Genomic DNA, 27,153 nt, shown 5'->3' with positions numbered 1-27,153 from the left:
CGGACTGAGGATTACGAAGCTACTGGCCTAATAACCCTGAACCGGACTATGGGTTGCGGTAAAGCCAGATTGTGTGCCTCAGTGGGCCTAGGAATCCTTGCCGGTGAATGGTAGGATATACAGTAAAAACCAAGAGGTGAAGTTTACCTCTGTTGGGAATAGTGGTCCCGAGATGGGATGCATAGTAAATCCTGGAGAGTATGTCTTGGTGTAGGGCCTAGTGATCCCTAGATCAGACTTTGGATGCACAGTAAATCCTAAGAGACTAGGAGGCACTCAAATTCCTCACGGTGTAGGAGGAGAACTCCTATGGAATCGATGTTGATTGGTGTTTTTTATGTGTTCTATGAGTCCCACATTCATGCTTGGAATATGGCACGGGGGTGATTGATTGAAGAGAGACTTGGCTCAGCCAATCCATTGTCGCGTGGAAAGTGGTAGTCCCATCTCTGGTTGGTTCATTGCACTCATTAATGAGAAATTAATTCATTTGATTTTCATGTGTAAATGTATTAATGTATATGTGGATTTTGATGGCTAATATGTTTATGGTATTTATGTTCCTATTATGTTGGCTATATGTATATTTTATGACAGCAGTTATGTATGGCTCTCAGCATGTTTTTACTTGCATATAAATGGATAATGTGTCTATGACCTAATCGAGGATAATGCAACAATTGAAATGAGGGAACAATGGTTCATAATGACTCTCAGATAAGTATGAGATCCCTACACTTAATTTTTTTGTTTACACCTGTAGGTTACATGTTGATGATATGTTTGACAAAATGCATGTCATGGCCAGTAGGGGTCTGGTTATGGTCTTGTTCAATTTATTTCTTTTGCATCATTGTTTCCTTATACTTTTACTAATTCTAAGTTATCACTCCATTTTGGGCAATGGACTAGGCTCTAGGCCTGATAAAGTGGCTTAAATCTCAGGGTCGTTGGCATAGAAATGGTAATTTTAAACCCTAGTCACTGGTAGGAAAGCCTGTCAGAGAGACTTTGGGTTTTTGGTCGCTCCCTTACCCATAACATGAGAGTGACTATTGCCTAAGAGACCCAGAACAATAGTGGGACCAAGGGACAAGCTATCTAAGTTGTTGAATTATCTCTTGAGGGTTTTGTTGATGATGTAGGATGATTGTGTGTACGATTCCACTTCCTTAAGGTCACATAGGAGGTTGAATCTGATCATAGTAGCCTCTCATCTCATGTTTACCCCGGTTGGCATGGTTACTTGGGTGGATGTGGAAGGAGGATGTTACATTGGGCCTCCTTCAACAGTCTCCAAAATCAACAGAGTTGCCTCAGGATTTTTCCGCTCTTCACCATCTTGGCCAACCCTTTTCCCTTACTGAGTTCATCTATCTCTAGGGAGAGGAAATTCGGGCAGGCAAGTGCCATCAACCCCTACGGGCAAGCAACCGCCATCAACCCAAGGCCTCGTAGCCTTTCACAACTGTCCACAACTATCTGGCATGTAAAATTCTCTTTTAGCACTCTTTCCCATAGTGATTTACATAATTTACCATATGCAGATTATCAATTAAAACAAAACAAAAAACATTTATATACATCGTGCATTCATAAAAAATGGGTCCACAAAATCTAGATTGACATGAAACATAACTGACATACAAGTTGTATACATTATGATTTTCCAAATAACACAATCGTGCATATCATAAAATTATACTTCCTCATTTATGGTTGCAATTTACATTGCAATGTTTTACCTTCATAGGTTTTCTTGTTGCCATTAAGTTACCCCTGCTTAATCCCATCAACAATGCTAGTCATAAATATGCATTGTTTAAACAAGTATTCACTTTTGCAACCATTTTAGTTTCATGCATACAACACTATCATGCATAAAAATATATACAAATATTCATTAATGTGTAAATGTCAATAATAGTCAAGTAACAATCTAAACATTTCCAATTCCCATAGTGTATTGTTACCAACATACTGGTACATGAAGTAACTACCATAATCACTTGCAATAAGCTTAAATCAAATCCAATTCATGCATATAAGTTTTAATAGTTAGTACTACAACACTAACTAATCATCCATGACAAAAATCAATCAACAACTAGCTATTATAGTCAAATCTCACTACTCGACTCATGGTTTATTTTTAACATCGAGAAGGGTTCTTTCAATGTCCTTTTTAAAACACTATATCATACTCTTCAAGGAAATTCTCCATCTTTTTCATTCATGCATTTATTATTTATCAATAGTGCATTGTAACTTTAGTGATGTTCATTAATGTATCAGTAATATTGTCATATTTGTAAAGGTTGGTAGTCAATTCTCACTTTCACTAGTGAGTACTCAGGTTGCTCATAGATGCAACAAAGATTTTATTGTATTTTATCCTCAACGGGATTCAAATGTCATGAATACAGTTTTGCAACAGACTTTATTACTTATTACTCTTCAATGCAGTTATAAACATGCATCATGCATCTCAAGTCAAAAGTAGTCTACTGCATATATCGATATGTAGATTGTTAGAATCATTCCTGAGTTTATTCTCACTAGTAGCATACCTTGATTTCCTTTCTACTTATAAATTCCCAAAGGCGTCAATGCTACAACCTGGCTCTAATACCACTTATAACATTCCCCCATAACCTCGCATGAAAATACATGGAGTTAGATTTTTTTTTTAAACAATTTACCCATGGGTAACTATCCAGATTACTATTCCAGATTCTTCATTAACCATTAGATAGAATCTTCATCATTACATAGAGTAACTTTAGTAAGGAATAGTGAGTTACATAACCATTAACAACCACTGTTTTAGTATATTAACATAAAAATTATGACATAATATTGAATTATTTTCATAATTCCTTTAACTAGATTAGTTAATCTCATATTTGATATTATAAACATCAGACCATGTAAGGAATCATCACCATCAAACCGACACAATAATCCATAACATCATTGAACATCGATACACCTTAGAACCCCACAGGGTGGAAACTAGCAAACATTTAATTTTATTATTAAACACTCGTGAGGGTGTTCAACCCTCACTCAATCGCTTATAAGGGAGTCCATCCCTTAACCATTATAATTAAATCTTACAAAGAAATATCATTAAATAGAACATATCTAGCTAAAAGCTATTACAATCATCATGATGTAATTTACCCACAAATCTTCAATCTTTATATCTTTGTGGCCTAGTTGTTTCATCTGTGTACCATCCTACAGCTCGTAGTCATCTGCATGGACCATTAGTTCTTTACCTGTCACAATGTTAAACATAATCTATCATTTGCACAAGTCACCATCATTTCTTTCCATTGTTTTCATTAGCATATTTTGATATCATAGTTACATAAAGTATTAATCAACAAATAATTAATCTTTAATAGTGTTTCTTCAACATCTATTCATGTGCATACATGAAATATAAATATAATATAACAACATGTGTCTTCTAATAAAGTTACTCATGCATTGATTATAAGCAAATCATTATCAAAACATGTCAAAATAAATACCAAATTACTATGATTCTTCTTGCACCAACACTTGTTCTTTCCAAAGGATAACTATTATAACCATCCACTAGAATCGTAGCTTAGATTTCCATGCATATAATTAGACAAAACTTATTCCAAGAAAGTTAGCCCTTTAGCTTTTCTTTATGCATGTAACTAAGGGAAAACTAACATAATAGATATTATTATGGTGCATGCAAATGCAAGTCCCTTTTTGAAAAACATCCTTTCCAAGATATAGCTATTTACAAAGTCTATTGTACGTACAATTATATGCTATGTTCTAAATGATAACTACCATGTTGGTTATTATTTATTTTCAAATGATCCAATATCATGAGTGTATTTTTCATAGATTCAAAGATCACATTTCCTTTCGAGAGATCAAACACAATATTTCTATTTTTCGTGCAAGCAAATAAAATATTTCTTTTCAAGAAATATCAAACATAGAATTCATATTTTGTGCATGAAAATAACTTATTTCCTCTCAAGAAATATCAAGCATAGTAGTCTATTTTGGTGCATGCAAAGAACTTATTTCTTCTCAAGAAATATTAAGCATAGTAGTTCTATTTTGTGCATATTTCTCATCAAGAAAATCTAATAAAATAAGAACATATTCTAGTGGTTCTCTTTAGGAATCTAATGCATAGGAATCATGTGAATAACTTCAAAGAAATTAATAGTCTAACTTCCCACACATAATTCCATGCAAACATTTTTCTTTTTAATAAAATAATTCAGTTTCTTTATCTTGCCTCAAACAAAGCTGGCATGCATTCTCTATGAAAAATATGAAAAATAACACGACTTCTTAATTTTTTTTGTGCATGAAACATGTGTTCTTTTAATATAATTGTCATTCCTTCTACGCATACAAATACACAATCTCTTCTGAAAACCAACATGGGTTCTCTTATATATGCACATGATTTATAAGCAAGTTTTCAAGAAAATAATCATGGTCCTTATTGTTTAATGCACAAGAATTCATATATTTTTCTTTCCAAAGAATTAGCACAACTAATTTATCTTTTAAAATAACATGGCTCATCTTTTATGCAAATAATAATTATGTGCACTTTTTTTTACTGAAAACCAATTTTACTTTTACCATGCTTGTAGTTTTAACTTTAAAGCATGCAAACACATATTTCTTTTTTTTTTCCAAAAATAATCTAACTTCTACAAAGAAATCCCTGAATCTTTTCACTACATTATACAAGACTTTTTTATCCTCTTATACCATACTTGTATGCTAGAATAACCTTAACTTTAAAGCATGAAAACAAGTGTGTTTTTTTTCTTTTCCAAAAATAATTAAACTTCTACACCCAAATACCTACAATATTTTCAATACATTATACCAGACTTCTTTATCGTTTTATGTGTTAGAAGATTTGAGCTAGTTGTGAAGAATATGTGCATGTTCAATCGTCACTAGATAATTTTCTTTTCCAGAGCATAGATCCTTTGTAAAAATAAAATGTTAATGAGAATCGTTTACCCCTAATTAATTCAAAACTTCAAAACCGCCTACTCGTTAAAAATCAACTTTTTAGATTCCGTCAAAACCTTCATAATATTAGATTCCGTCAAAACCTTCATAATATTTTCGTTTTGTGCACAATAAAAATAATTAATTTTTAATTAATAGTGAGTAGATGAAATTATTAAGTTGTGGGTTTAGAAAATTACATATCACCAAGATTTATTTTTTAATTTTGGATTTATCAAGTATTTAAAGAGATAAATCTCTTTCAAAATAGAAAAATATTTGATCTATAAACTTTTAATAGATCCCGAGTTAAAGTGTATCTAAATTAATTTTAAACAACTAAAAAAACAATCTAACTAAAAATATTTTAGTGGGTGATAAAAAAATAAATAAATAAATAAATAAAAATAAAAATTAAACATCTATTTATTTATTTATTTTTTTTAAATATAATAATTAGTCTTATTATTTGAATTATATTTTTAAATAAATAACTAAATTAAAAATCTAATAATATAAATAACTCAAATTTACCATTCCCCATTTTTAATTAAATTAAATATAAAATATATAAACATTTAAATTATTTTTACAATTTTTATCAAAATAATCATTAAAATTTATTATTAATTATATTTCTTATTTAATAATCTTTATTTTATAAAACTAAATAATTTTATCTTATTAACGAAAAGAAATTAAATGCATAAAACCTTTTCAAAATCACTATATCAAATTATACAATCGGAATACATAATTTCTATAAGTTTAGAAGCAAAATTCAATTTTCAATAAAGCTATCTGTCTGGCCCTGCACACCAATCGAGAAAAAGAGATCCAAGCCACAAGAAAGAGACGACGGAAGACATTCCAGATAATCTCTGTACACATTCAAATTCTTTAACACTATCAGCTATGGTTGAATATTATAATTTTGATGAGTAAATGTTGTAAAACTTGAGGTAGATAATTGAATTTAAAAGTATTTACATTTAATTATATTTTAAGTTATATGAAACATTTTAAATATATATTAAAAAAAATTATTTCAATTTATAAATATATATATATATATATATAATGATGATGATAGTGGTTAATGTCCGTTGAGACCAAACATTGGTCTATCGGATCTAAAGAAACAAATTATTTATTTTGATTTAAGATTTTATCCCTATGCTCAAAAAGCTTCGAGAGAAGCCTCCCGAGCTCACTATAATTTTGACATTGTAAAAGGCTAGAAAGGTCAGTATTGTAACAAAGATTGTGAAACTGGGATCTAATGTGGTTGTACGCGGGGCACTCTAAGAGGAAGTGGTTTTCATCCTCGATGTTCCTATTCTCACATATATGGCAAATCCTTTCCATCCATGGCGTTTTAGGAACTACCCAATGACCTGTTTCACTATGGAGCTCATGAGAATTCGTTCTAATCTTTGCTATATTAATTTTCTTCTTTGAGCTAGTTAAAATAGATAGATATTTTTGATCTTTTAGGGTGGGGTTGATGACCTTCTTATAATAACTTAATTTTCTTTTAGCCGCTAAATCTTTCTCACACCACATTTTTTCTTTGAACTTAGAAGTAACAATATCTTTAATGTTATTTATGTTTTGCAATGCATCATGCTTGTTGATCTCCCAATAGTTTAACCAGGCCCTTGTGTCTTTATGCCACCCCCGATTGAGCCTTAGGTGGTTTTGGCTGGAATTTAAAGCTAGCTTAGGAAGTCTATGATCATCTATGTTATTGAGTTTGTGCTTGTACAGCAGAAACCTAATCATAGCTAGGCTCTCAATAGGGGAAAGACCTACTTCTATAAGGAGAATAGGATAGGGTGTATTACTTTTAATTTTCAGGTTATAAGTTATAAAACGCTTCTGGATTTGCTCAATCTTTCTCCATGATTCTCTGGAGATGCTGCAACCCCAAACCTCATAGCCATATAAGATAACAGGAGTGACTAAAGTTTCAAAGAGGAACTTCTTTTTATCCCACATTACGAGGTTTGTTGTTTTACAATTATTTTTAAGACCAAAATAAGCTTTCCACCCCCCATTAATCCTTTTCTCAATGCTATGGTTCTAGTTGAGCTTGTGATGAATATCAATTCCTAGGTACTTGTAAGAATACACTTCTTCCAAGTTATTATTGTCATACATAAAATTAGCGTAAGTGTCCTTCTTGGATTTGATAATCATAACTTTTGTTTTGTCAGTGTTAACAGTCATACCCATGGTAGAGCAGAAATCCTTAAGAAGCCTGAGTTGCTTATCAAGATTAGAGGGCACCTTGCCAAAATAACAATATCGTCAGCATAGAGAAGAAGGATGACAACTATCCCAGCTAAGATCGTGCCATCACATCCTGCTTCCTCTAAATAGCCTTCAAGCTTATCGATGTAAATGCCAAATAGGGTAGGGGAGAGGGGGCAACCTTGTTTAACTCTGATGTTACATTTAATATTTTTCGACCACCCCTCATTGCTCTTTAGCTTGGCAATTACATTCTCGTATAACCTTATAGCGGCAGCGCTCAACTCAAGAGGAACCTTTAGCTCTTCTAGTCTATTCCAAAGGTTGTATCTAGGAACCGTATCGAAAGCCTTTCTAAAGTCCACAAAGCAACAAAATAAATTGGATTTATCATTACGACATTCCTCCGCAATGATCCTAAGCGTAACGAGGTGGTCTGTCGTTGAGTGATGCCTTTTGAAACCTGCTTGGCCTTTAGCCCGCTTACCTTCACTTTCAAGCCATATGCTTAACTTCTTTTCCAAAATACTACCATATAACTTGGCTAAGAGAGGGCTAATCATAATTGTCCGATAATTAGAGGGGTTATTTGTATCCCCACTTTTAAAAATAGGGATAATGAGGCTCTCAGTCCAAGGTTTAGGGAACCCTTGCTTGACTGTTTGATTGAAAAGCTTTTGAATGTGAGGGATGAGGACAGGACCTCCAATTTTTAAGATTTCTGCCTGGTAACCTTCAATGTCCTTAGCTTTCCCATTAGCGAGGCGATTAACCCCAAACTTAATGTCTTCTAAAGAGAAAATTTCTTTCGTTATGAGCAGGCTTTCCAAATTATCCAAGACATTTGGAGATTCATAAATCTTTTTAAGATAGGAATTCCAATCGTGAAAAGCAATTTTCTTATTATCTTTAGTCTTCCTAGTCAGAATCTGCCTCCAAAATTTTTTAGGAGCTACCTTAGAGAGGTGTAAGAGATTCTCCTATCTTTGATGAATGTACTGCCTCTTTTTCCTTTTAGTTAGGACTTTGTATATTTTTATCTTGTCCATTTTAAGAGATTCATCAACAGCTTCCTTAATTTCTCTCCTCGCACTTTTACAATCTTTGTCATACCATGGATTGGTTTTGCTATTTCTTTTAGTATTTGAAACATCAATTGAGAACTTGTTAATAGAATATGAGAGGGTTGTAGTAAAATTATGATAGAGGTCTTCTATGTTGTCTATACTAGATAAAGGAAGCAAATTAGTTTTTAATTCATTTAGAAAGAGATCATTTTTGTTTCTATCAAATATTATGTTCTTTGCTGTAAGTATTATTTTCTGTGGGAAGTCTATGCATGACAAAATTGAGAGTTATAAGTAAAGGCCTATGATCAGAGTCAAGTTCGTGGTTGTTTAAGATGTCAAAATTTATTATTTTGTTGTATAATGGGAGATCGGAAATAACGTAGTCTACCACGCTGCTACCAAGTCCATGGATGCAGGGCATCTTGCTGGAATTGGGCCACTTCTTTAGACCGTTTCAGATTATGAGATCCTGAGCACTACAGAGCTTGACTAGCTCCGACCCAAACAAATTTTCCCCGAGGTCTTCAGAGCTCCTTTTGTACCTACTAGCCAGAGTAGGGTTTTCGTCTAACCAAAGAGGATTAGGGTTGGAATGATTGCTTAGAATAATAGCTTGGTTGTTTGAAGTTCGAGCATTAAAGTCTCCTATTAAAAGGATATTATCGTCATTCCTTAGGCTAGCAATATCATTCTCTAAACCATTGTAAGGGTTAGTTTTATCTAGATTCTTCTTCTTATAAAAGTTAGAATTTATGGGGGGGAAATAACATATTGCTATGTAGGACTTTTTATCATTAATGTCTTTGATCTCTATCCAACTATATTGGTTGTGAGGGTCATTTTTATAAATCCTAGCATGGGGGGAGATGTTCTTCTTAATGTAACAAGTTATTCCCCCAATGCCTCTACAGGAGGATCGCTTTTTCCAGGTAGACCATAGCGTAAAGCCATCTATGTTAGGGACCTTAGATTCTTCGTGCTCCCAAGTTTCAACAAGCAAAATAATATCAACATCATTTGAAATCCAACTTAGCTTGGGGCCTTTGTTCCATGGGAAGCCCCGACAGTTCCAAGAAAGGATCCGGAGCATGTTTAATTGCTATTGATTACTATCTTTTTGGTTTCTATCTCGAATAAAGGCTTTCTATTTCTGATTATTGCCCATTTTCTTTCCTTTCTAGCTTCTTTTACCTTTTGAACCTCCTTTCTTAATTCTGCTTGATCTTCTGAAATGAGATCTTCATTTATGAATATTCCTGTTCCTTTTAGACTTGAGGTTTTACTAAGTATGTCGTACTTATGATCAGTGGAGCTCACCTTTATGCGGATTAGTCTTTCTTTATTTTCGGTTAATTTCCCCAACCTTGTTGCTTCTGTGAGACACATTGTTTCAATTTGTAATCTATTATGTAATTTTGTCTGGGCTAAGGCTAAAGTATCCTCATCTACTTCCTCTTTTAAACTGAAGATTATAAGGTTTACGTTCGTGGTCTAATTCTATTAATTTTTTCATTTCATCTTTAATTGGTTTGATATCTAACTTATCTACCACATTATTTAGGGTGAGGCGGCTATAAACTTTTTCTTCTAGTTCTTTAATCATGTCTTTCATTTTAAGACTCTCTAAAGTATCATCATCTCCTTGCTGAGATGGTTGGTTAGTATCTTGGTTTTGTTTTTCTATAACCTACAATCTAGTCTCCATTGCCTCCATTTTATTCTTCAGTAGTTCTATTTTATTTTATATTTGTTTTTGGGTTGTGTCTTCAAAAGATGCAAATTTATTTTCCAGCATGGCTTTTAACTCTTTTTGTAGCTTGGCTTCTCCTTCTTCTCTACGTTTCTCTAAAGATTATAAAAAATATATATAATATTTTATATTATTTATTTTTTTATTATGGAATGAATTAATAAAAATTATAAAAGATTATAACAATTATATATAGTTTTTATTGAGCCGAAAAGCTTATTCTATAGCACATTATAAGGGGATGTGTAAGTTTATTTATCCATTTAATTTTTTTAAAATAAAAATAAAAGTTAAAAATTACTTTTTAAATAGAAAATAATACTACTTATTATAAATTAAAAAAATATGTTGTAGAAAAAAAAAAAAAAATGTGCAAGTAAGATGTTTAAATCTTATAATTTGGTTATTGATAAAATATTTTAATACAAATTAATATTGACATATATTTTAAAATATGTTAATAATAAAAACCATTTTAATTTGCTTAATAAAATGTATTGATATAAAAATTTAAGTTTTCATTGTTAAAACATTTTTTTGCTTTTATATATATAATAGAGATACAATTTAAACAATAAAAAATGACATATTGTATTTTACACTCTAAACAAATTTAGGCTTGAAAAAAATTTGATGTATTTTGACTCATATTAAATCCGTACTTAAGATAAATTTAGCTGATAGTATTTTTTATTAAATGTTATGAAAAAACGACTAAATACATTCGCTCATTTAAACTAGCTCCGCATCTATGTGTGTGTGGATGGATAATGTTTGCGGACAAATCACATCCCATCCATCGATAGATTTTAAATGCAGGCCGAGTCGTTTTTCTCAAAGTGGTCCTCGGAATGGACTCATTTTAGAGTGTAACGTCAATGTTAAAATTTTATGGTCCTTATTTTGTGTTAAAAATAAAAATAAAAAAATAAAAAATGAAAATACAATTTGATTCCCACTTTTGGTTTTTGTGATTTCGGACCATTTCACATTTCACATAAGTTTATTATAGCCTTTTGATCCCGTGCTTACTCGCCGAACCATACATCAGTGAATCTTAAAATTTTGTATGACGTTGGTTGTTTATATTTTCTAATTGCCATCAAGTAAAATTGTAGTTAAGGAAATAATTAAGAAGTTCATTTTGGTTTTGAATTTTGTATGACGTTGGTTGTTTATATTTTCTAAGTGCTATAAAGAAAAAGTGTAGTTAAGGAAATAATTAAAAAGTTCATTTTGGCTTTGTTTTTTTAAGTTATTAGGGAAATAATTAAAAAGTTTATATTGGTTTTGTTTATTCAAGGTCGTATAATTAAATTAAGTTTCATTTTAATTTTGGATTTATTAATTATTAAGAAGGATTAAATTTTGTGAGGTGTAAATTTTTTATTTTTAATGTAAAATTTGAGAAATAATTTATATCTCGAGAGATTTGACTTGGCTCTTAATAAATCCAGAATTAAAATAAATCTAAATTAATTTTTAAAAAAATCAAGTTTAAACATAGAACATTAAAATGATGTGAATAAGTAGATTTCATCAAACCAACATTAGAATATGTACACAAGACAAATCAATGACTTGTACGCAATACTAAGAGGGCTTATGAAAATGAAAGTAGGGAGGAAAAGTGAAAGATGTGGTTCATGATAATTTTGTTCAATGTTTCATAAAAAAGGGGCTTTGGAGTCTTAACCAAAATGTCATGTGATATTTTATTGTATTTTAAAATTTTTAGTTATATTTTTTATTTTGAATTATATTTTGTGTGATTTTATATTGTTGGAAAAGTCTTGTAAAGATTTAAAAAAAGTTTCAAGAGAATTCCTACCATTTGTTCTATATTTACAAACTTGAATAAAAAATTACTCTCAATAATTTAAAAACCTAATAACACAAATTTCAATGTAAATATCTACAAAATCGTTATGAAAGAGACCAAAGATCTAACAAAAAAAAGTAAAATCAAACTCCTTAAATTGTCAATTAAAATGATTTAATTTGAATACATTTCTTATAGGTATAATTTTGAGTTTTATATATTTGTAACTCATACATTTGTAATAAACAACATCTAGCTATTGATACTAAAAGGGTGTTGCCCACAGAGTTTTGGATAGATGGTGATCGGGTGCTTTGTTAAGGCACTCATTGATGTGAAGTCATCAGTTTAATTCCCCACCCTGATGAGGGTGATATATTGGACATGATGAAGATGTAGTCCCACCAAGCTTACAATAAAAAGAGATATATTTTAATGTAAAGACATAATGTACAAAGGAAATGGATAATAAAAAAATGCTAAACACTATATGTAGTCCCACCAAGCTTACAATAAAAAGAGTTATATATTTTAATGTAAAGACATAATGTACAAAGGAATGGATAATAAAAAAATGCTAAACACTATGACCAAAAAGACCCATGACCCACTAATACATAACAGTGGCTTTGTAAATGTTATTTATAAAAAAAATCAAGTACCATCACATGAGAATTATTAAATAATAATAATGAAGCTCTATGGTCTGAATGTTGAATAGTGGAAGGCTGAGTAAATTCGTTAATGAATATTTAACACCTTTCAAAATAACTTTACATATGAAAGGAAATGTGGAAATCAACAATATTTTACACAGGGAAATAGGTTACCACATGATCACATATTCTAGCCACTTTTAGATAAGAATGAAGGTTAAATGACATGAAATGAAAATTTAAAATAAGGTATAAAGTTTCGTAATAGATATGTGGAATATATATTACATTATATGACATGATTGCATTATATGACATAATCTAGTGTCAAAAAAAATCATGTTAACTTATAAGTGTTGGACAAAAATAGAACTGAGGTGTAAATGTACATGATTTGGGAAACTATTAGATATGTGAGATATATCATGATGTAAGTGTCTTGATTCTTATTATGATTTAATGCTTATGGACTTTTGGCTCTTGAAGATTCTATATGCTACTATTGGAACTAATATGGAGAAAGCTCTGGAGAAATTTATTTCCTATGTGTACCTACTATGGGTTATTCTTCCACGCTTACTAAATATTGAATTTGTGTAAGAATGTATATCACATTATAAAATATTCTTGCATATAGTTGTTGCATTCCCATTTTTTATGAAAAAGTTTTTTTGAATCTATAGGCATAGAAATGTGGATGGGTTTTCTAATGTGGACTATTTTGAGTTTGTAGTCATTTACTAATATTCTTGTTTTTATTCTCAATGAACCATTTCTTACTCCGAGAACCAATATGTCTCAATGATTAAATATACAAAACATTAGGAATATAAATAAATCTATTTAAGATTGAAATATTATATATTGAATAAAGTGTACGAAAACTAATATGATCAAATTGCGAGTAAAGTGTCTTCATAATTTACTAATCATTATTATTATCAATTATATTTGGATTTTTCCATGGCCAGCGTCATGTGATGCATGCATCTTCATTTTAAATTAATAGCATTTCATTCTTTAATTTAAAAATTATGATTAATACATCGAGCTACAAATAATAAAACTCAAAAAGTGGTTAAAATCTAGACAAGTTCCTTATTCCAAACAATGTAATACCTGATTGAGACTTCTCACCGAAAATCTTACCAAAAATAACACTTATTATTAATCAATGTTATCATTAAATGTAAAATATCTAAATTTTATGATTTGTTAAAAAAAATCATTAAAAAAGCAAGGAATCCAAATGCCAAGACATATCAATGCATTGGTGATGATTAAATATACTATCTATGATAACCAAGGCTATTTGAAATGGCCATCTATTTTTTAGCTGGATTCAATTCAGAAATCTGCTAGAAACTCCAAAAAATCACTTTTAAAAACTACTTTGTTCTTAAATATGTTTTTCTTTTTACATGAACAAATTTAAATACATCTCTTCAAAATTATGACCCTAATAAAATAGAAACATGATATTTTCATGAACACATATTGTGGATGTCGAGTCAAGTAATTACATATATTTTTTAAATGATTAATTATTTATACTAATTTTAATTTTACAATTAATGAATTTATTATTTTTTAATAATTTTATCTAAATAATTTATATTATTTTTTAATTAAGCATTCTCTAAGAAAATCTCCCTCCCATGCCATCTATGAAATCGTAACCCAATGATTTTAGTGTTAGACGATTGAAATAGTGTATACCATCCTATTGAAAACCTGTATAGTTAGTTACTTCAATCCAATCTCATATTCAATTACAATTCATTCCCCGATGGCCTCAGCGATCATTTGAAAAGCTTGCAGGGAATAAGGGTGTTGTTTTTTACATGTAAAGTGTTGATAGATAAAATATTGATGAGGCAATAAAAGAAGTATCTGTGATCTGTAGATCTTCGTGCTGCAGAAAAGAAAGGCTCAATCGGGGGTCGTGGACTGTGGAGGAGAAGCTGCGGTTCAGCTGCAATTCATCCAAACGCACGCAATCACTTATGTGAAGGCGGAGCACCATAAATTATAGACAGCGAATCCGAAACTATAGTTGCGTCAATCTATTTGACGATCTAAAAAATAAGCGTGTAAATAGTAGAAAAAGAAAGTAAACAAAAGCGCCCGAGATCCCCAAAGGCGGTCGGGATTAATTCGATTCGTGCAGTGGGGAGAAGCCCTCTCGCTTTGGAGGGTAGGTGTTTCAGTCGTCTGCCCCTCAATTTGTTGTACTTTCGGTAGAGGCAAGCCCCTGTAAATCGCTCTACCTTCCTGTCATAACACCTTCCTAAAGCATTCTTACTTACCTTCTTCCCTCTCTTACTTTTTCTGGCTTCTCTTGTTGTTCTCACCTCTACCATTGCGACGATGGATGGATCTCAAAAAAGTGACACAAATGCATAGGTAAATATTACTACGCTGTAAATATTACTACGATTTGGTCATCAGCTGGCTTTGGTCATATTTGTTACGGCTATGCCGTAAAGAATTCTGCTGGCTTCGGCCATATGTTGTAAAAATCTACTAGCTTCGGTCATATGATAATTTTCTCTCTGAAAAAAAAATACTACTACGCTGTAATATAGTAATGCAAATATCGATATTATGAACAAACTAACTAAGGTGACAAAAATTGCTTTGCGGGTCTTAAGCACTGTGGAAAGAGTTGTGGATTACGTTGGGTGAATTATCTTCATCCCAACATTAAACTAGGAAACATTTTGATCGACGAGGAGAAGCTAATTCTTCGGCTGCATCGCACCAGTGTGGGGGGGGGAGCATGTTGATTTTGTAGCAATCTTCTCTTTTATCAGAATTGGTGGCCAACGTGTAACTATTCAGAGCTAGTGATTTAATGGTAAATAATATGCCACCAACAATAATATATTTAACGTTTCAATAATTTTTCTTTTTTCATAATTCAACGTGACTCAAAACAACTATTTAAAATTAGTGGTTTAATGGTAAATAATATCTACACAGCAAGAATGGGATATATGAATTGAGTGTAAATCTGGTAATTTATTTATCTCAAACTTATACCTCTCTCCCTTCGCTATGTCTTATTGCTCCTGACAGGGCGTTCTTGCTCCCTAGCCACCCTCACCTCTCATCCTGACAACCTTCTTTTTTTTCACCCTCACCTCTCATCCTGACAACCTTCTTTTTTTTCAGAGGAAAAAGCAATATATGATTTATATTATGTTGAGAGAAACAGAAACGATATACAGAAAATGGTGGACTTTTTGTCCCGGATTATGCCCTCATATTCTATGGATATTACATTAGTGGCTCATAGTTGGTATACAAAAATTATTAGCAAAATTTATAGGACTATCGAGGTAGTCAAATACCTGTAGATCAGAGATAATATCCAAAAATAAAGGTTTTATCGCATACCAGAAACATGTAAACTTTAAATGCCGGGCATAGAGAAGGGCTGTATATCATATGTACAGGAATCCATAGAGATGACCAGATGCCATATACCGATTGGAGCATGCATTCCTTTCTTTGATAACACATCCGCTTGAACATTTTGATTGCGCTTTATATGTTGGATAGGAAAAGTAGCAGACTTCCATAGAGAAGCAATCCTGCCCAGCCATCCTGTAAGGCTGTCATTTGTTATTTTCTGCTTGCCTTTCACATGTTCTATGATAATTTTCGAGTCCCCATATACATTTATAGGTCCAATATCCATGAAAGTACAGAAAATGAGAAGGCCATGCAGGGCCATGGCCTCTGCCTTGTTATTTGACCCTTTGCCACCATTCCAGTATATGGAGAATTGGAGATCATTTGAAATACCTATGTAAACACCACAAGCGCACATGCCATCCTTTGCCGCACCATCGAAGTGAGCTCTTGGGAAGATGAGCTGCTGTTGGACAGAGGAAGCCATCTGTTGATTTTTCTGTGGTGGCATGATTTGTAGAAAAAAGAAGTAATATGAAATAATCTTGTCTATAATACTTCCAAAACTCTCACTACTGTTTTGGAAGATTCTTTTGTTCCTCCACTTCTATATGAACCAAATAACTATCAATGGAATGGAACGCCAAATAGATTTCCCCAATTCATATTCCTTTCTCTTCGTGAATGCATAAGATCTAAGAGATTCGAGGAACCCGAGAACTGTCTTCACCCAATTGGTATGGCTTCCCCAACATTACACATCATTATGAGCGCTTCTATTCAATACGATTGAATGCTCAAGGAGATTAGAGGGCATCCTCTTGACTCAAAATAGCTCCTCTCTTGAGTCAAAATAGCTCCGAGTCGCTGCCTAGTTTGTACATTTATGATTTCCTTTTACTTTTATTATTACTTAGTATACAAACAAAGGATGTAATAACAAGTTAAAAATATAGTAAATTACTCCATAATGGTTTCAGTCACCATTTTTAATACTAATAAAACAAATTATTTTATAAATATTATTATATTATTTATAAATTATAGTTTTAAATAGTATTTTTATTACATTGAGATAAATAAAATCTTTTTATTTTTTTTACTGATTATATATAATTGAGAGAGGGGATAGATAATTTGGATCAATATTAGATGAATTTAGGAGCAATAGAAATGAGTTTAACCAAAATTGTTAGGTATTTCATCAACTCATCAAATTTAAAAGGAAATTGTAAGGCATGCTACTTGTATTCCTCCCTATGTTGTACGGTCTTCTACTAGGTAATCTATAGGTACTAGCTAAGATGACACTAACTCATGGTTGAATGAGTGTGATTATTGGTGCTTTAATGGATGGACCTAGAACTAGGAACCTGCACCTCCCTCCCAATCACCGGGAGAAAAACACCTTGTCCCATATGTTTTTACAAGTAATGTTGGTGTAGTACGACTAAGAAAGTTTTTCAAAAACCATTTACTACAACCAATGTCATTCATAGTCTAGGTTTCAACAAATGTTTCCTACAACTAAAAATTTTGAGCCATTAGAGCTTTTAGTATAAGTTTTATTTTTAAATGTTGTAATTGGTAATAAGTGTGCATGTTTAATTATCATATCTCGATGTGTACCTAAATCTAAAAATATTTGGTAAGGTTCTTTCTTTCTTATTATATGATGCACTAATGCTCATATAAATATTATGCATTGTGTCATTCTTTTTTGTTTTCTAGCATATTCCTTCTTTTTTTTTTAATTGCTCATATGCCTAAATAAAGCATTGGTGTGTATTAAGTTTTTTGTTGTTCATATGAATGCATTCATGCCTATATTACCATGTGTACTAGAGGGATGTGAAAACTTTGTGATCAACCATTTTCTTCCTTTTCATTTTGTCTTATGTGTTGAATGGGTTCCATTTTTATTTATTTATTGTAATAGAACAATTAAAAAAAATATTTCATGCAATAATTATATTCAATGTAGTTAAAAGAATAAATCAATGATTACATACTTTTGATACATCAATGGTATGCAATAATTATATTCAATGTAGTTAAAAGAATAAATCAATGATTACATACTTTTGATACATCAATGGGATGGATCCTCTTGTGATGCAATTATGTTTATTTTTTTACTCTCTCCTTGTGCACTTTTTTGGACATTTCTTTTAGCATGGCACTCTTCTTGTGCAATTTTTTGGACATTTCTTTTAGCATGGCATTCAGTAGTTTTCCATTCACTTTTTTCTGTAGATATGCATTATATTCTTGAAAAATTAAAATCACAATATTTTTTTTGAATGAGATGAAAGTAAATATAGCAAAAAATTGTTGTGGTAATTTTTGAGACATATTATAAATAAAAACATGTTTATGAGTAATATTTTTTAGATCATTCATATTTTCTTACTTTTAAGTTTTATTATTGCAAGCCTCATAGGTCTTATTAGGCATTGCGATGCTTTTATATATAACTTGATTTTTTAAGTCATTGGATTGATTTTTGTAATGTAAGTGGAAAGTACCTATATAAGTTATTTTAGTAAGAAGTCAAAGAAAACTTCATATGGATGATCCAATATTTATGGAGTTTCTAAAATTTCTTATGACATACTACAACCTTATGGTTTTTCCATTGAAACATGTGGTGCAATTGCTAGTTTAATTCAAATCATTTACAACTTTCAACATAATTGATTATTGTATTTTTTAATTAATTTAATTTTCCAATTAACTCAATTTAATTTATTTGCACCTTTATATTAATTTATCTTAAAAAAAAGATTAATTCATTTTTATTAAAAGTAAATTTTTATTACCCCACGCACTTAGATATTATGATAGGGTGTTTTGTTAAGGCACTATGTGTTGTAAATTTCATTAGAGAGCAATAATCCACTCATGCTAAAGGATCATGTGACCTAAGCCAAAAATTATCCCCGAATAATTGTGATAGCTTAGATATCCCCAAATTATAGCTACTCAAACTACATATTAGACTTATTGATTATCTCAAAACTCACAATATCTCATAAACAAATAATAGTAATAATATTTTATTAAATATTCACCCTTATTAAAATTTATAATAATTTTTTTATTTTATATTTATTAATAATCTTTAAAAAAATTTAAAAAATTTATCAATAAATATTGATAAATAATTGAATAAAAAAACTATTTAACATTCATACATGTAGCAATCAAATAACAAGAGCGTTTCTTTATGCATTTCTCTCTAGTCAAAATAAGTTGTATATATAAGCGACCCTACATACGTCATAATGACCAATGAATTTGTTAATAAGATAATGGTCTTCCATTGTACATATTGATTGGTTAAAGTTTTTCTCCGTCGTGATGTTTTGTTTAAATTGAATTGTATCATAAGTGTTTTTAAGAAATTAAACGATATACCTTTTAACAAATTTAATTGTTTTTTATTAGTATTCTTTTTCTATTAATATTATTAAAAATAATTATAATAATTTTTTATTCGTTAAAAAATATATAATTTAAATTCAATTTAAATCAAACAAAAAAAATTGTTATATTCCAAACGGTATAAATAAAAAAAAATTTAAGATAAAAAGTGTTTTAATGAAAATGGTTTTTCTGCCTTAAAAAAAAAATTAAAGATAAAAAGTGTTTTAATGAAAACGGTTTTTCTGTCTTAAAAAAGCAGGTGGTTAATTTAGATGGTGAAACTGCCAATAATTTATTAAATTAAATTTAATAATTTTAAAGATAGTATAGTTATATTAAAAATATTAATGTGGTTGATATAGTTAAAAGTTTTATAAATATAGCAAAAAAATTATTACGACACAAAGAATATCTTATAATGTACATATTTCCCTGATTAATCATGTATAAAAAAGTTATGGGTCAATTTTAATTTGAGGAAAAAAAGGAATTACACATCTTATTAGAATTGGAATAATCTCAAATCCCTAAGAAATTGGTAGGCCGGGAGTCATGTGGCTTGAATCTAATTTAATTTGAGAAAAAGAATTACACATTTTATTGTAAAATGGACCATTTTACCATTTTATTAGAATTGGAATAATCTCAAATCCATTTGAAATTAATAGCCACACTAAACTAATTTTTTAAATTTATTAAAAATCAATGCAACCTAACAAACTATATAACACACTCTAATCCTTGATAAACATTAAAATTAATATTCCCTTGAAAACCAATATAAACCATAAAATAATTATCTTAAAAACTGTAATGTTGCCTCTACTCTGCACAATATGGACAAAATACAGACATTACACGTTTTGGGTCGCCTACTGATCACAAAAAAAAATTCATGGTGTCAGCCAGTAAGTGGACCAGCATTCTGGAGAATTCGTGAGATCAGTGTCGTATAATCGGCAGTTCCTTGTGACATTTAGGCCACCAAATTATGATGATCAACCTCATAATTGTGTCTTCGTCTCTGCATCAAAAACCCTGAAACCCACAAAATCAGTTGGAATCACAACAACCTAAAGCCCACCCACTCCCACTCAGTTAAATTTTATTTTTGCTATTTCCAACTAAGGCAGCAGGCAGAGGGTGTGTTTTGTATGTGTTTGTGGTGGGCCAAGACAGAAGAGAAGATATCCCATATCACAACATATAAAGTAACAATTAAAAGTGATAATCAATATCTATATTACCAATCAGTATTGCAGTGTGAATGTGGATATACATGGTTGTAATAAACAAACTAATGATGCACATCCAAAGCAATGATGCGCAGCATAGTGAATAATTTTCTTCCTTCAAAGTCATATTCAATTTGTTCGGTTAACATCGGCAATAATATTCTTCCTTGAATGGGATATTCTATTTGTTCGGTTAACATCGTGAATAATATTCTTCCTTGAATGGGATATTCTATTTATTCGATTAACAGATTGCTTACTATTTGTAAGCCAATGGTACTAAAGAAATTATTGTTAGCAGTGATGAAATTCGTGTGTTGGGTTTTGGTTTTTTGTCAGGTTTAATTTAAGTGAGACTCACTATAACATCAAAAATACATCCAACAACTTGTAAGCTGGATATACTAATTTCTTATGATTTTGGCAAGAGCCTAGACTCGGGGCAATCTACTCCTTAAGCTCCACACAATAGCAAGATACTATACTCTATATAATTTGAAACACATTTAAAGACTGGTCTCGTAGCCCTGTTGGGTTTTGGTTTTTACTAATAATATGATAATATGATGGGTGGGCGGTTGTGAAACTTATTATTTTATTATAATAATATGTTTTAAATTTTGTTTTAAGTTAATTTGTTATTTAAATATAATTGATTTGTTTTTTAAATTTATTACTAATTTTGATTAAAGGTATAAAAACAAATAGTTAAAAATTCTAAATTTTATGAACTTTTCCATTTTGAAATTTCAACCAGAAATATTTATCTTCAAATTATTAACCTTTGAACTTTTATTGGTTAGGATGACATCTTATTGCTTCTCACTATTTTTATTCAAAGTAAGTATATATGATTTTGTAGTTGTGTTACATGAGTTGTTTTCATCATTATCACTATAACTTTTAGTTAATAATTAGTCAAGCGAGATACCCATAATGTTTCAAACTAGTTAACATACACAAAGAGTGTCTTACTAGTACACCCATTTACCAATTATTATACACTTTTGATAGTAATTTTGTTATTCTATAAATTTCACCCAATACAATTTTTATATAAGTTTATAATTATTATATAATATTTTCTTATAAATGTTTATAATTATTATAGAATATTTTCTTATAGTTTATATAACTAACTACAGTTGATAATTATATTTTAATTTAATATAAATATATAAAAATAATTTATTTTATTTTATTTCAACTTGATTGGATTAAATATTTTTTTGGATATATATATATAAAAATAAGAAAAATGTTAAAAAAATATTAAATTTTTTTTTTTATTTTTATTTTTAATAAATCAGATTTATTTTTTAATATTAAAATGTCAATAAACCAGATAAATTATATAATTACAAAAAAAACAAATTTGTTAGCTTTGAAGGTCGTGTCACATTAGACTTTACAACACAATTTTAATTTAAGCTACTTCTACATTTATTAGAGCATATTTTTTTTTTTGGATAAATTTGAATTTATCGTAGTTCCTTTTCTTATTTGTTTAGATGGAAAGTGTCTTTAGATGGAAAGTGTCTTGGATATATATATATATATATATGGATAAATGTGAATTTATCGTAGGTCCTTTTCTTATTTGTTTAGATGGAAAGTGTTTTGAATATATATATATATATATATATATTTGGATAAATGTGAATTTATCGTAGTTCCTTTTCTTATTTATTTAGATGGAAAGTGTCTTGGATATAAAGAATTCCTATTGCTTTTTAGGTCACATTATACTTTATAATGCAATTTTAATTTAAAGATACTTTTTTTTAAGCTAAATGTCAATTTATTGTAGTTCCTTCCTTTTCTTATTTGTTTAGATGGAAAGTGTCTTGGATATAAAGAATTTGTATTGCTTTTAGGTCACATTACACTTTACAATGCAATTTTAATTTAAAGATACTTCTTTTAGCTAAATGTCAATTTATTGTAGTTCCTTTTCTTATTTGTCTAGATGGAAAGTGTCTTGGATATAAAGAATTTGTGTTGTTTTTAACGTCACATTATACTTTACAACACAATTTTAATTTAAAGGTACCTCTTACCTTTATTAAAGCATACTTTCTTTTACCTAAATGTGAATTGATGGTAGTTCCTTTTCTTATTTGTCTAGATGGAAAGTGTCATAGATATAAGGAATAAGTGTTACTTTTTATGTCACATTACACTTTACAACACAATTTTAATTTAAAGTTATCTCTTACTTTTATTAGAGCATACTTTTTTCACTAAATGTAAATTTATCATAGTTCATTTTCTTATTTGCTTAGCTAGTAGATGTAAAGAATTTGTATTGTTTTTTATATCAGATTTTTTTGTTTTTCTTTAACAAAAATGTGTTGAAATTACAAATTTGGATTATAAAATTAGTATAATTTAAATAATTTAAAAATTAAAAAAAAAAACATCATTTATTTATTAAAAACACATTTTAAATAACAATAAAAAATTAGAAATAATATTGTAAATGATTTAAAACCAAAACTGTTACAGAGAAGAAAAGAATATTACGCAGATTATTACAGTGATAAGATCATGTTGGTGAAAAAGAAGGGAATTATTTTCCTTTTTTCGTTTTGAAAAGGAGTATTAGTTACCTAATACAAAACTTGACATTCACATTACAGGACATAATGGAAAACTTTGGCATCAACATTACAGGGATTTAGAGAGACAACAACATTGACATCGACATTGACATTGTGAAGCAATCACATAAAGAGAATAACCATGTTCATTAAACCATGTTCATTAACATGGTCAGTCCATGACAAAAGGTAAAAAATAATTTGGCTCAGAAACACTACTTTTTCATAAAAACTTGACATTCACATTACAGGACATAATGGAAAACTTTGGCATCAACATTACAGGGATTTAGAGAGATAACAACATTGACATTGTGAAGCAATCACATAAAGAGAATAACCATGTTCATTAACATGGTCAGTCCATGACAAAAGGTAAAAAATAAATAATTTGGCTCAGAAACACTACTTTTTCATAAAAACAGATAGATGGAGATGGAGGAAATTAGATGAGGTCGCATTGCTGAAACGAAAACGGATTGTATCGGTCACGTAAGATACGAGATGTACTTCTGGAGGTTACTTCAACCAATATAATACATAGGGTTGGGAAGCTTGAAAGACCGCGATGCCTCATAGGGTCCGCTCAAATCGCTCCACTGATCGCCCACGCTTCCCCATAAACGATAACCTTTCTTCACCAGCTCTCCCCTCTTCTTGGGCTTGTACACACTCGCCGAGGTACCCTGATCGCTCTCCTGCCTTGCAATTCAGACATTCCATATATGTATTAATTCCCTGTCCACTCTCATTAGGATTCTATCAATAAATAGCAATAAGACTAGTCAATGGTTCTTAGTTCTAGTTATTGAGAAGGTGGTTTGCAATCCTTTCTACTAGGTTTCAAGTTTGAGCCAGCGATTTAGCCATTATAGTAAAAGTGAAAACATAGGTATATCTATTAAAGCTAGTTTTTTTTTAATAAATTATAGAGATTGATTCGAAATGTTTATTCCAATAAACATAAAACGTCTATTCCAACAACAAACATGAATGCGATGATTTTAGAAAATAACACTACACAAAATATAGATTGCAATATAGATCACAAAAACCTCACAACAAAAAGATAAATAACATTAAAATAAATATATAAAGTTGTACCTCAGTATCAAACCAGCCCAGCCCTTGTAGCCAGCCTCAACCAGATTCTGGACCGATACATTCCGCTGGGCTTCGTCTCGGCCAGTTAGAATGAAGATCTGGAAGCCGTGAGTTAACAAACGGTCAAAAAGTAGCAGAGACGACGGCAGCGCAGGTGCTTTCATTTCTAATACCCACGCTTCAAATGTTTTCGAATCGAATGCCAAGCCCCTGTTAAAACAAAATAATAAAATCAACCCCATCTAAATTGCCGGGCACACATATACTTGAAAAATAAAGATTATATATATAGGGGAGCGAGAAGGATGGACGATATGTAAAGTAATACCCATATTCATAATTTACGTAATAAGGGATATTGGATAGCAGAGTTTCGTCAGCATCGAACACCCACGCATCCATCCCGTCTCCCGCGAGTGTGAGCGATTCCGCATACTTCAAAATATTTACGACTGCTACATTGGAATCCTCCCAATACTGGCCTCCTGTCTTCATATATTTCTCCACATAGCTCACGCACGTTGCTGGGACGACATCCCAATCTTTAAGGTTGCCTGTCTCCACGCTCAATCTCCAGGCCGGGCACCGGGAGGAGGCAGAACGGCCGCAATGCTTCGACTTGGACGACCCATTGGCTGCAGCCGTGCTGAGCAGGACCAGGAAGAGGAACAAAAGAAACTTGAATATGGTGGCCGATGCCAACATGAACGCCATGGCAAGAATTGAGATATATTTGACGCTTAGCCTGACCCAAACAGTGGGGAGCGGGGTGTTATATAACACAACGCAGAGCCTTCAAACACATGGAAATTGTCCAGTGCAGTCCCCACGGGAAGGAAAGCGACAAAACCTAAAATGGTAGACTCTGCAACCTGATCACTCGTTGGTTTGATAATTGATTGAATTTTCATGTACCAAATAATGACAGCTGTATTGCACACCCAGGCCGACCCTTGAAAAACGTGGTATTTATGCAGTGCATTATCATTGTAGGAAGTCGTCCATTTCAACCACGCCTGGAATTTGACGACCTCACACGTTATTTTTGCAGTGTAAAGCTGTATTGGACAGGTAGACATCACAATGGCATGTCCTTGCTGCAGGTAAAGTTCAATCTAAACATGTGAATAGTAAAAAACAATCGTTGTATGTTTTAAGTGTTTTTGGATTTATGTTTTGGTTGAATTTCTCTAGAATTTTATAAGAATTTGTTGGAATTTTGATGAGGAGTTTAATGGTTAAGGATAATGTTTTGGATGATTGGCTGCTATTTTTTCCACGTGTTAATGGGTTGCTAGTTTAATGGGTTGCTAGTTTAATGGGTTCTCTAGAATTTTATAAGAATTTGTTGGAATTTTGATGAGGAGTTTAATGGTTAAGGATAATGTTTTGGATGATTGGCTGATATTTTTTCCACGTGTTATTGGAATGATTAATGGGTTGCTAGTTTACACTCTTGTTGTTTGGTTTTTGAAACTATGTATCTGTGTTATTGGTTGGTTGTTTTTGTTTATATGTATGATCTAGGTTGATTATGTTCTAGTTTCTATGTTGTAGCATGAAGATGATTTTTGTAGCTTTGGTGGTGATATTTCTAAGTGATTTTTGTAGTCTGGGTGATGATATTTCTAAGGCACTACAACATGAGGTGAATGTAAAAAAATTTATTTTAATAGAAATTTAGAGCATGAGTTCACAAAAAAAAGATAAAGACAAGTATGAGTTGTGAACTCTCCACAATTTAAGTGTCCCATGAGTTTTTTAGGGTGTTGAATCTATATATGTAGTCAAAACATATTTTAAAATACAAAAGATCGTGATTTCAAACAAATTCAAACCAAAAACTCCAAAATGTATCATGATTTCAAATCAATTCTAACCAAAAACTCCCAAATTTATGATAGTTAGACCAGCCAAAACAATTTACACCATTGTTTTGACATTTAATTATTAAAAAAAAAAAATTATTCACTTTGGCTTTAGCTGTTTTATGATTTAAGGTTATATTAAAAAATTACATTGATAAGGATGTTTATTTTGAAATGTAGCTTCCAAAAATCTTAATTTAATTATTAATATCTTATACATGAATGATAAGGATTTAATATTTATGGAATATTCATAAAATTTATGATAGTTAGGCAAAACCAAAAACAACTTACACAATAGATTTGCCATTTAATTATTTTAAAAAAATAGTAATAAACATTATTCTTCTTTTTTGGCATTAATGTATTATGATTTAACATTATATTAACTAATTACATTGATAAGGATGTTTATTTTGAAATGTGGTTTCCAAAATCCTAATTTAATTATTAATATCTAATACATTAATGATAGGGATTTAACATTTATGGAATATTTATATAGAATATTTTTAATAAATGGTAGGGATTTAATCTTGACAAATATCTATGAAATATTTATAATAATAGTAAGGATAATGGGTTGATATTTATTTTAAAGGTAGCTATGATCCTATTAATTTAATTCAAAAATTCATATAAAATTAAATTAAATTAAAATATATATAAAATATTTTGATTGTGAAATGAGCTATGGTTTTTTGGACATATATTATTAATAAGTCATAGTATTGGCCATGATATTGACACAATACCTATTTACAGGTTAAGAATCTCATTAATAAAGTTTACCATCCATTCAATTTACATAGTAGTTTACAATCCACTCAATTTCTATAGTTGAGCTATAGTTTACTATAATAATAAAGTTATAGTCTCATTAATAAAGTTTACCAT

The 27,153-nt window shown here is 30.5% G+C and overlaps 2 protein-coding genes across 2 annotated transcripts; both read right to left on the bottom strand.

The window, feature by feature from the left end:
- Nucleotides 1-16,015: 16,015 nt before the first annotated feature.
- Nucleotides 16,016-16,504, bottom strand: LOC149154143 (uncharacterized). Its single transcript, XM_089444059.1, has one exon. It carries the CDS (start codon nucleotides 16,502-16,504, stop codon nucleotides 16,016-16,018), a length of 489 nt encoding a protein of 162 aa, XP_089300185.1.
- A 6,846-nt stretch (nucleotides 16,505-23,350) lies between these two features.
- Nucleotides 23,351-25,146, bottom strand: LOC149154142 (acid phosphatase 1-like). The gene is made up of 3 exons (XM_089439986.1): nucleotides 24,717-25,146; nucleotides 24,389-24,598; nucleotides 23,351-23,986 (listed from the first exon to the last, which is right to left on the bottom strand). Exons 1-3 carry the CDS (start codon nucleotides 25,100-25,102, stop codon nucleotides 23,809-23,811), a joined length of 774 nt encoding a protein of 257 aa, XP_089296112.1. The 5' UTR covers nucleotides 25,103-25,146; the 3' UTR covers nucleotides 23,351-23,808.
- Between the last annotated feature and the right edge of the window lie 2,007 nt (nucleotides 25,147-27,153).

Source organism: Pinus tabuliformis, chromosome 9, assembly GCF_031772625.1.
Source record: "Pinus tabuliformis cultivar Carrire ecotype Pingquan chromosome 9, CPIR1, whole genome shotgun sequence".
Classification (NCBI taxonomy): Eukaryota; Viridiplantae; Streptophyta; class Pinopsida; order Pinales; family Pinaceae; genus Pinus; species Pinus tabuliformis.
Note: the sequence above shows the minus strand (reverse complement) of the source record. Positions and strands in the feature narration are given on the sequence as shown.

Coding starts and splice junctions, on each gene's coding strand:
- LOC149154143 (XM_089444059.1), bottom strand. CDS start 16,504: ATGGCTTCCTCTGTCCAACAGCAGCTCATCTTCCCAAGAGCTCACTTC.
- LOC149154142 (XM_089439986.1), bottom strand. CDS start 25,102: ATGGCGTTCATGTTGGCATCGGCCACCATATTCAAGTTTCTTTTGTTC. Junction 24,599..24,716: donor TACGTAAATTATGAATATGG/GTATTACTTTAC, acceptor TTGTTTTAACAG/GGGCTTGGCATTCGATTCGA. Junction 23,987..24,388: donor TGGGCTGGTTTGATACTGAG/GTACAACTTTAT, acceptor CTGAATTGCAAG/GCAGGAGAGCGATCAGGGTA.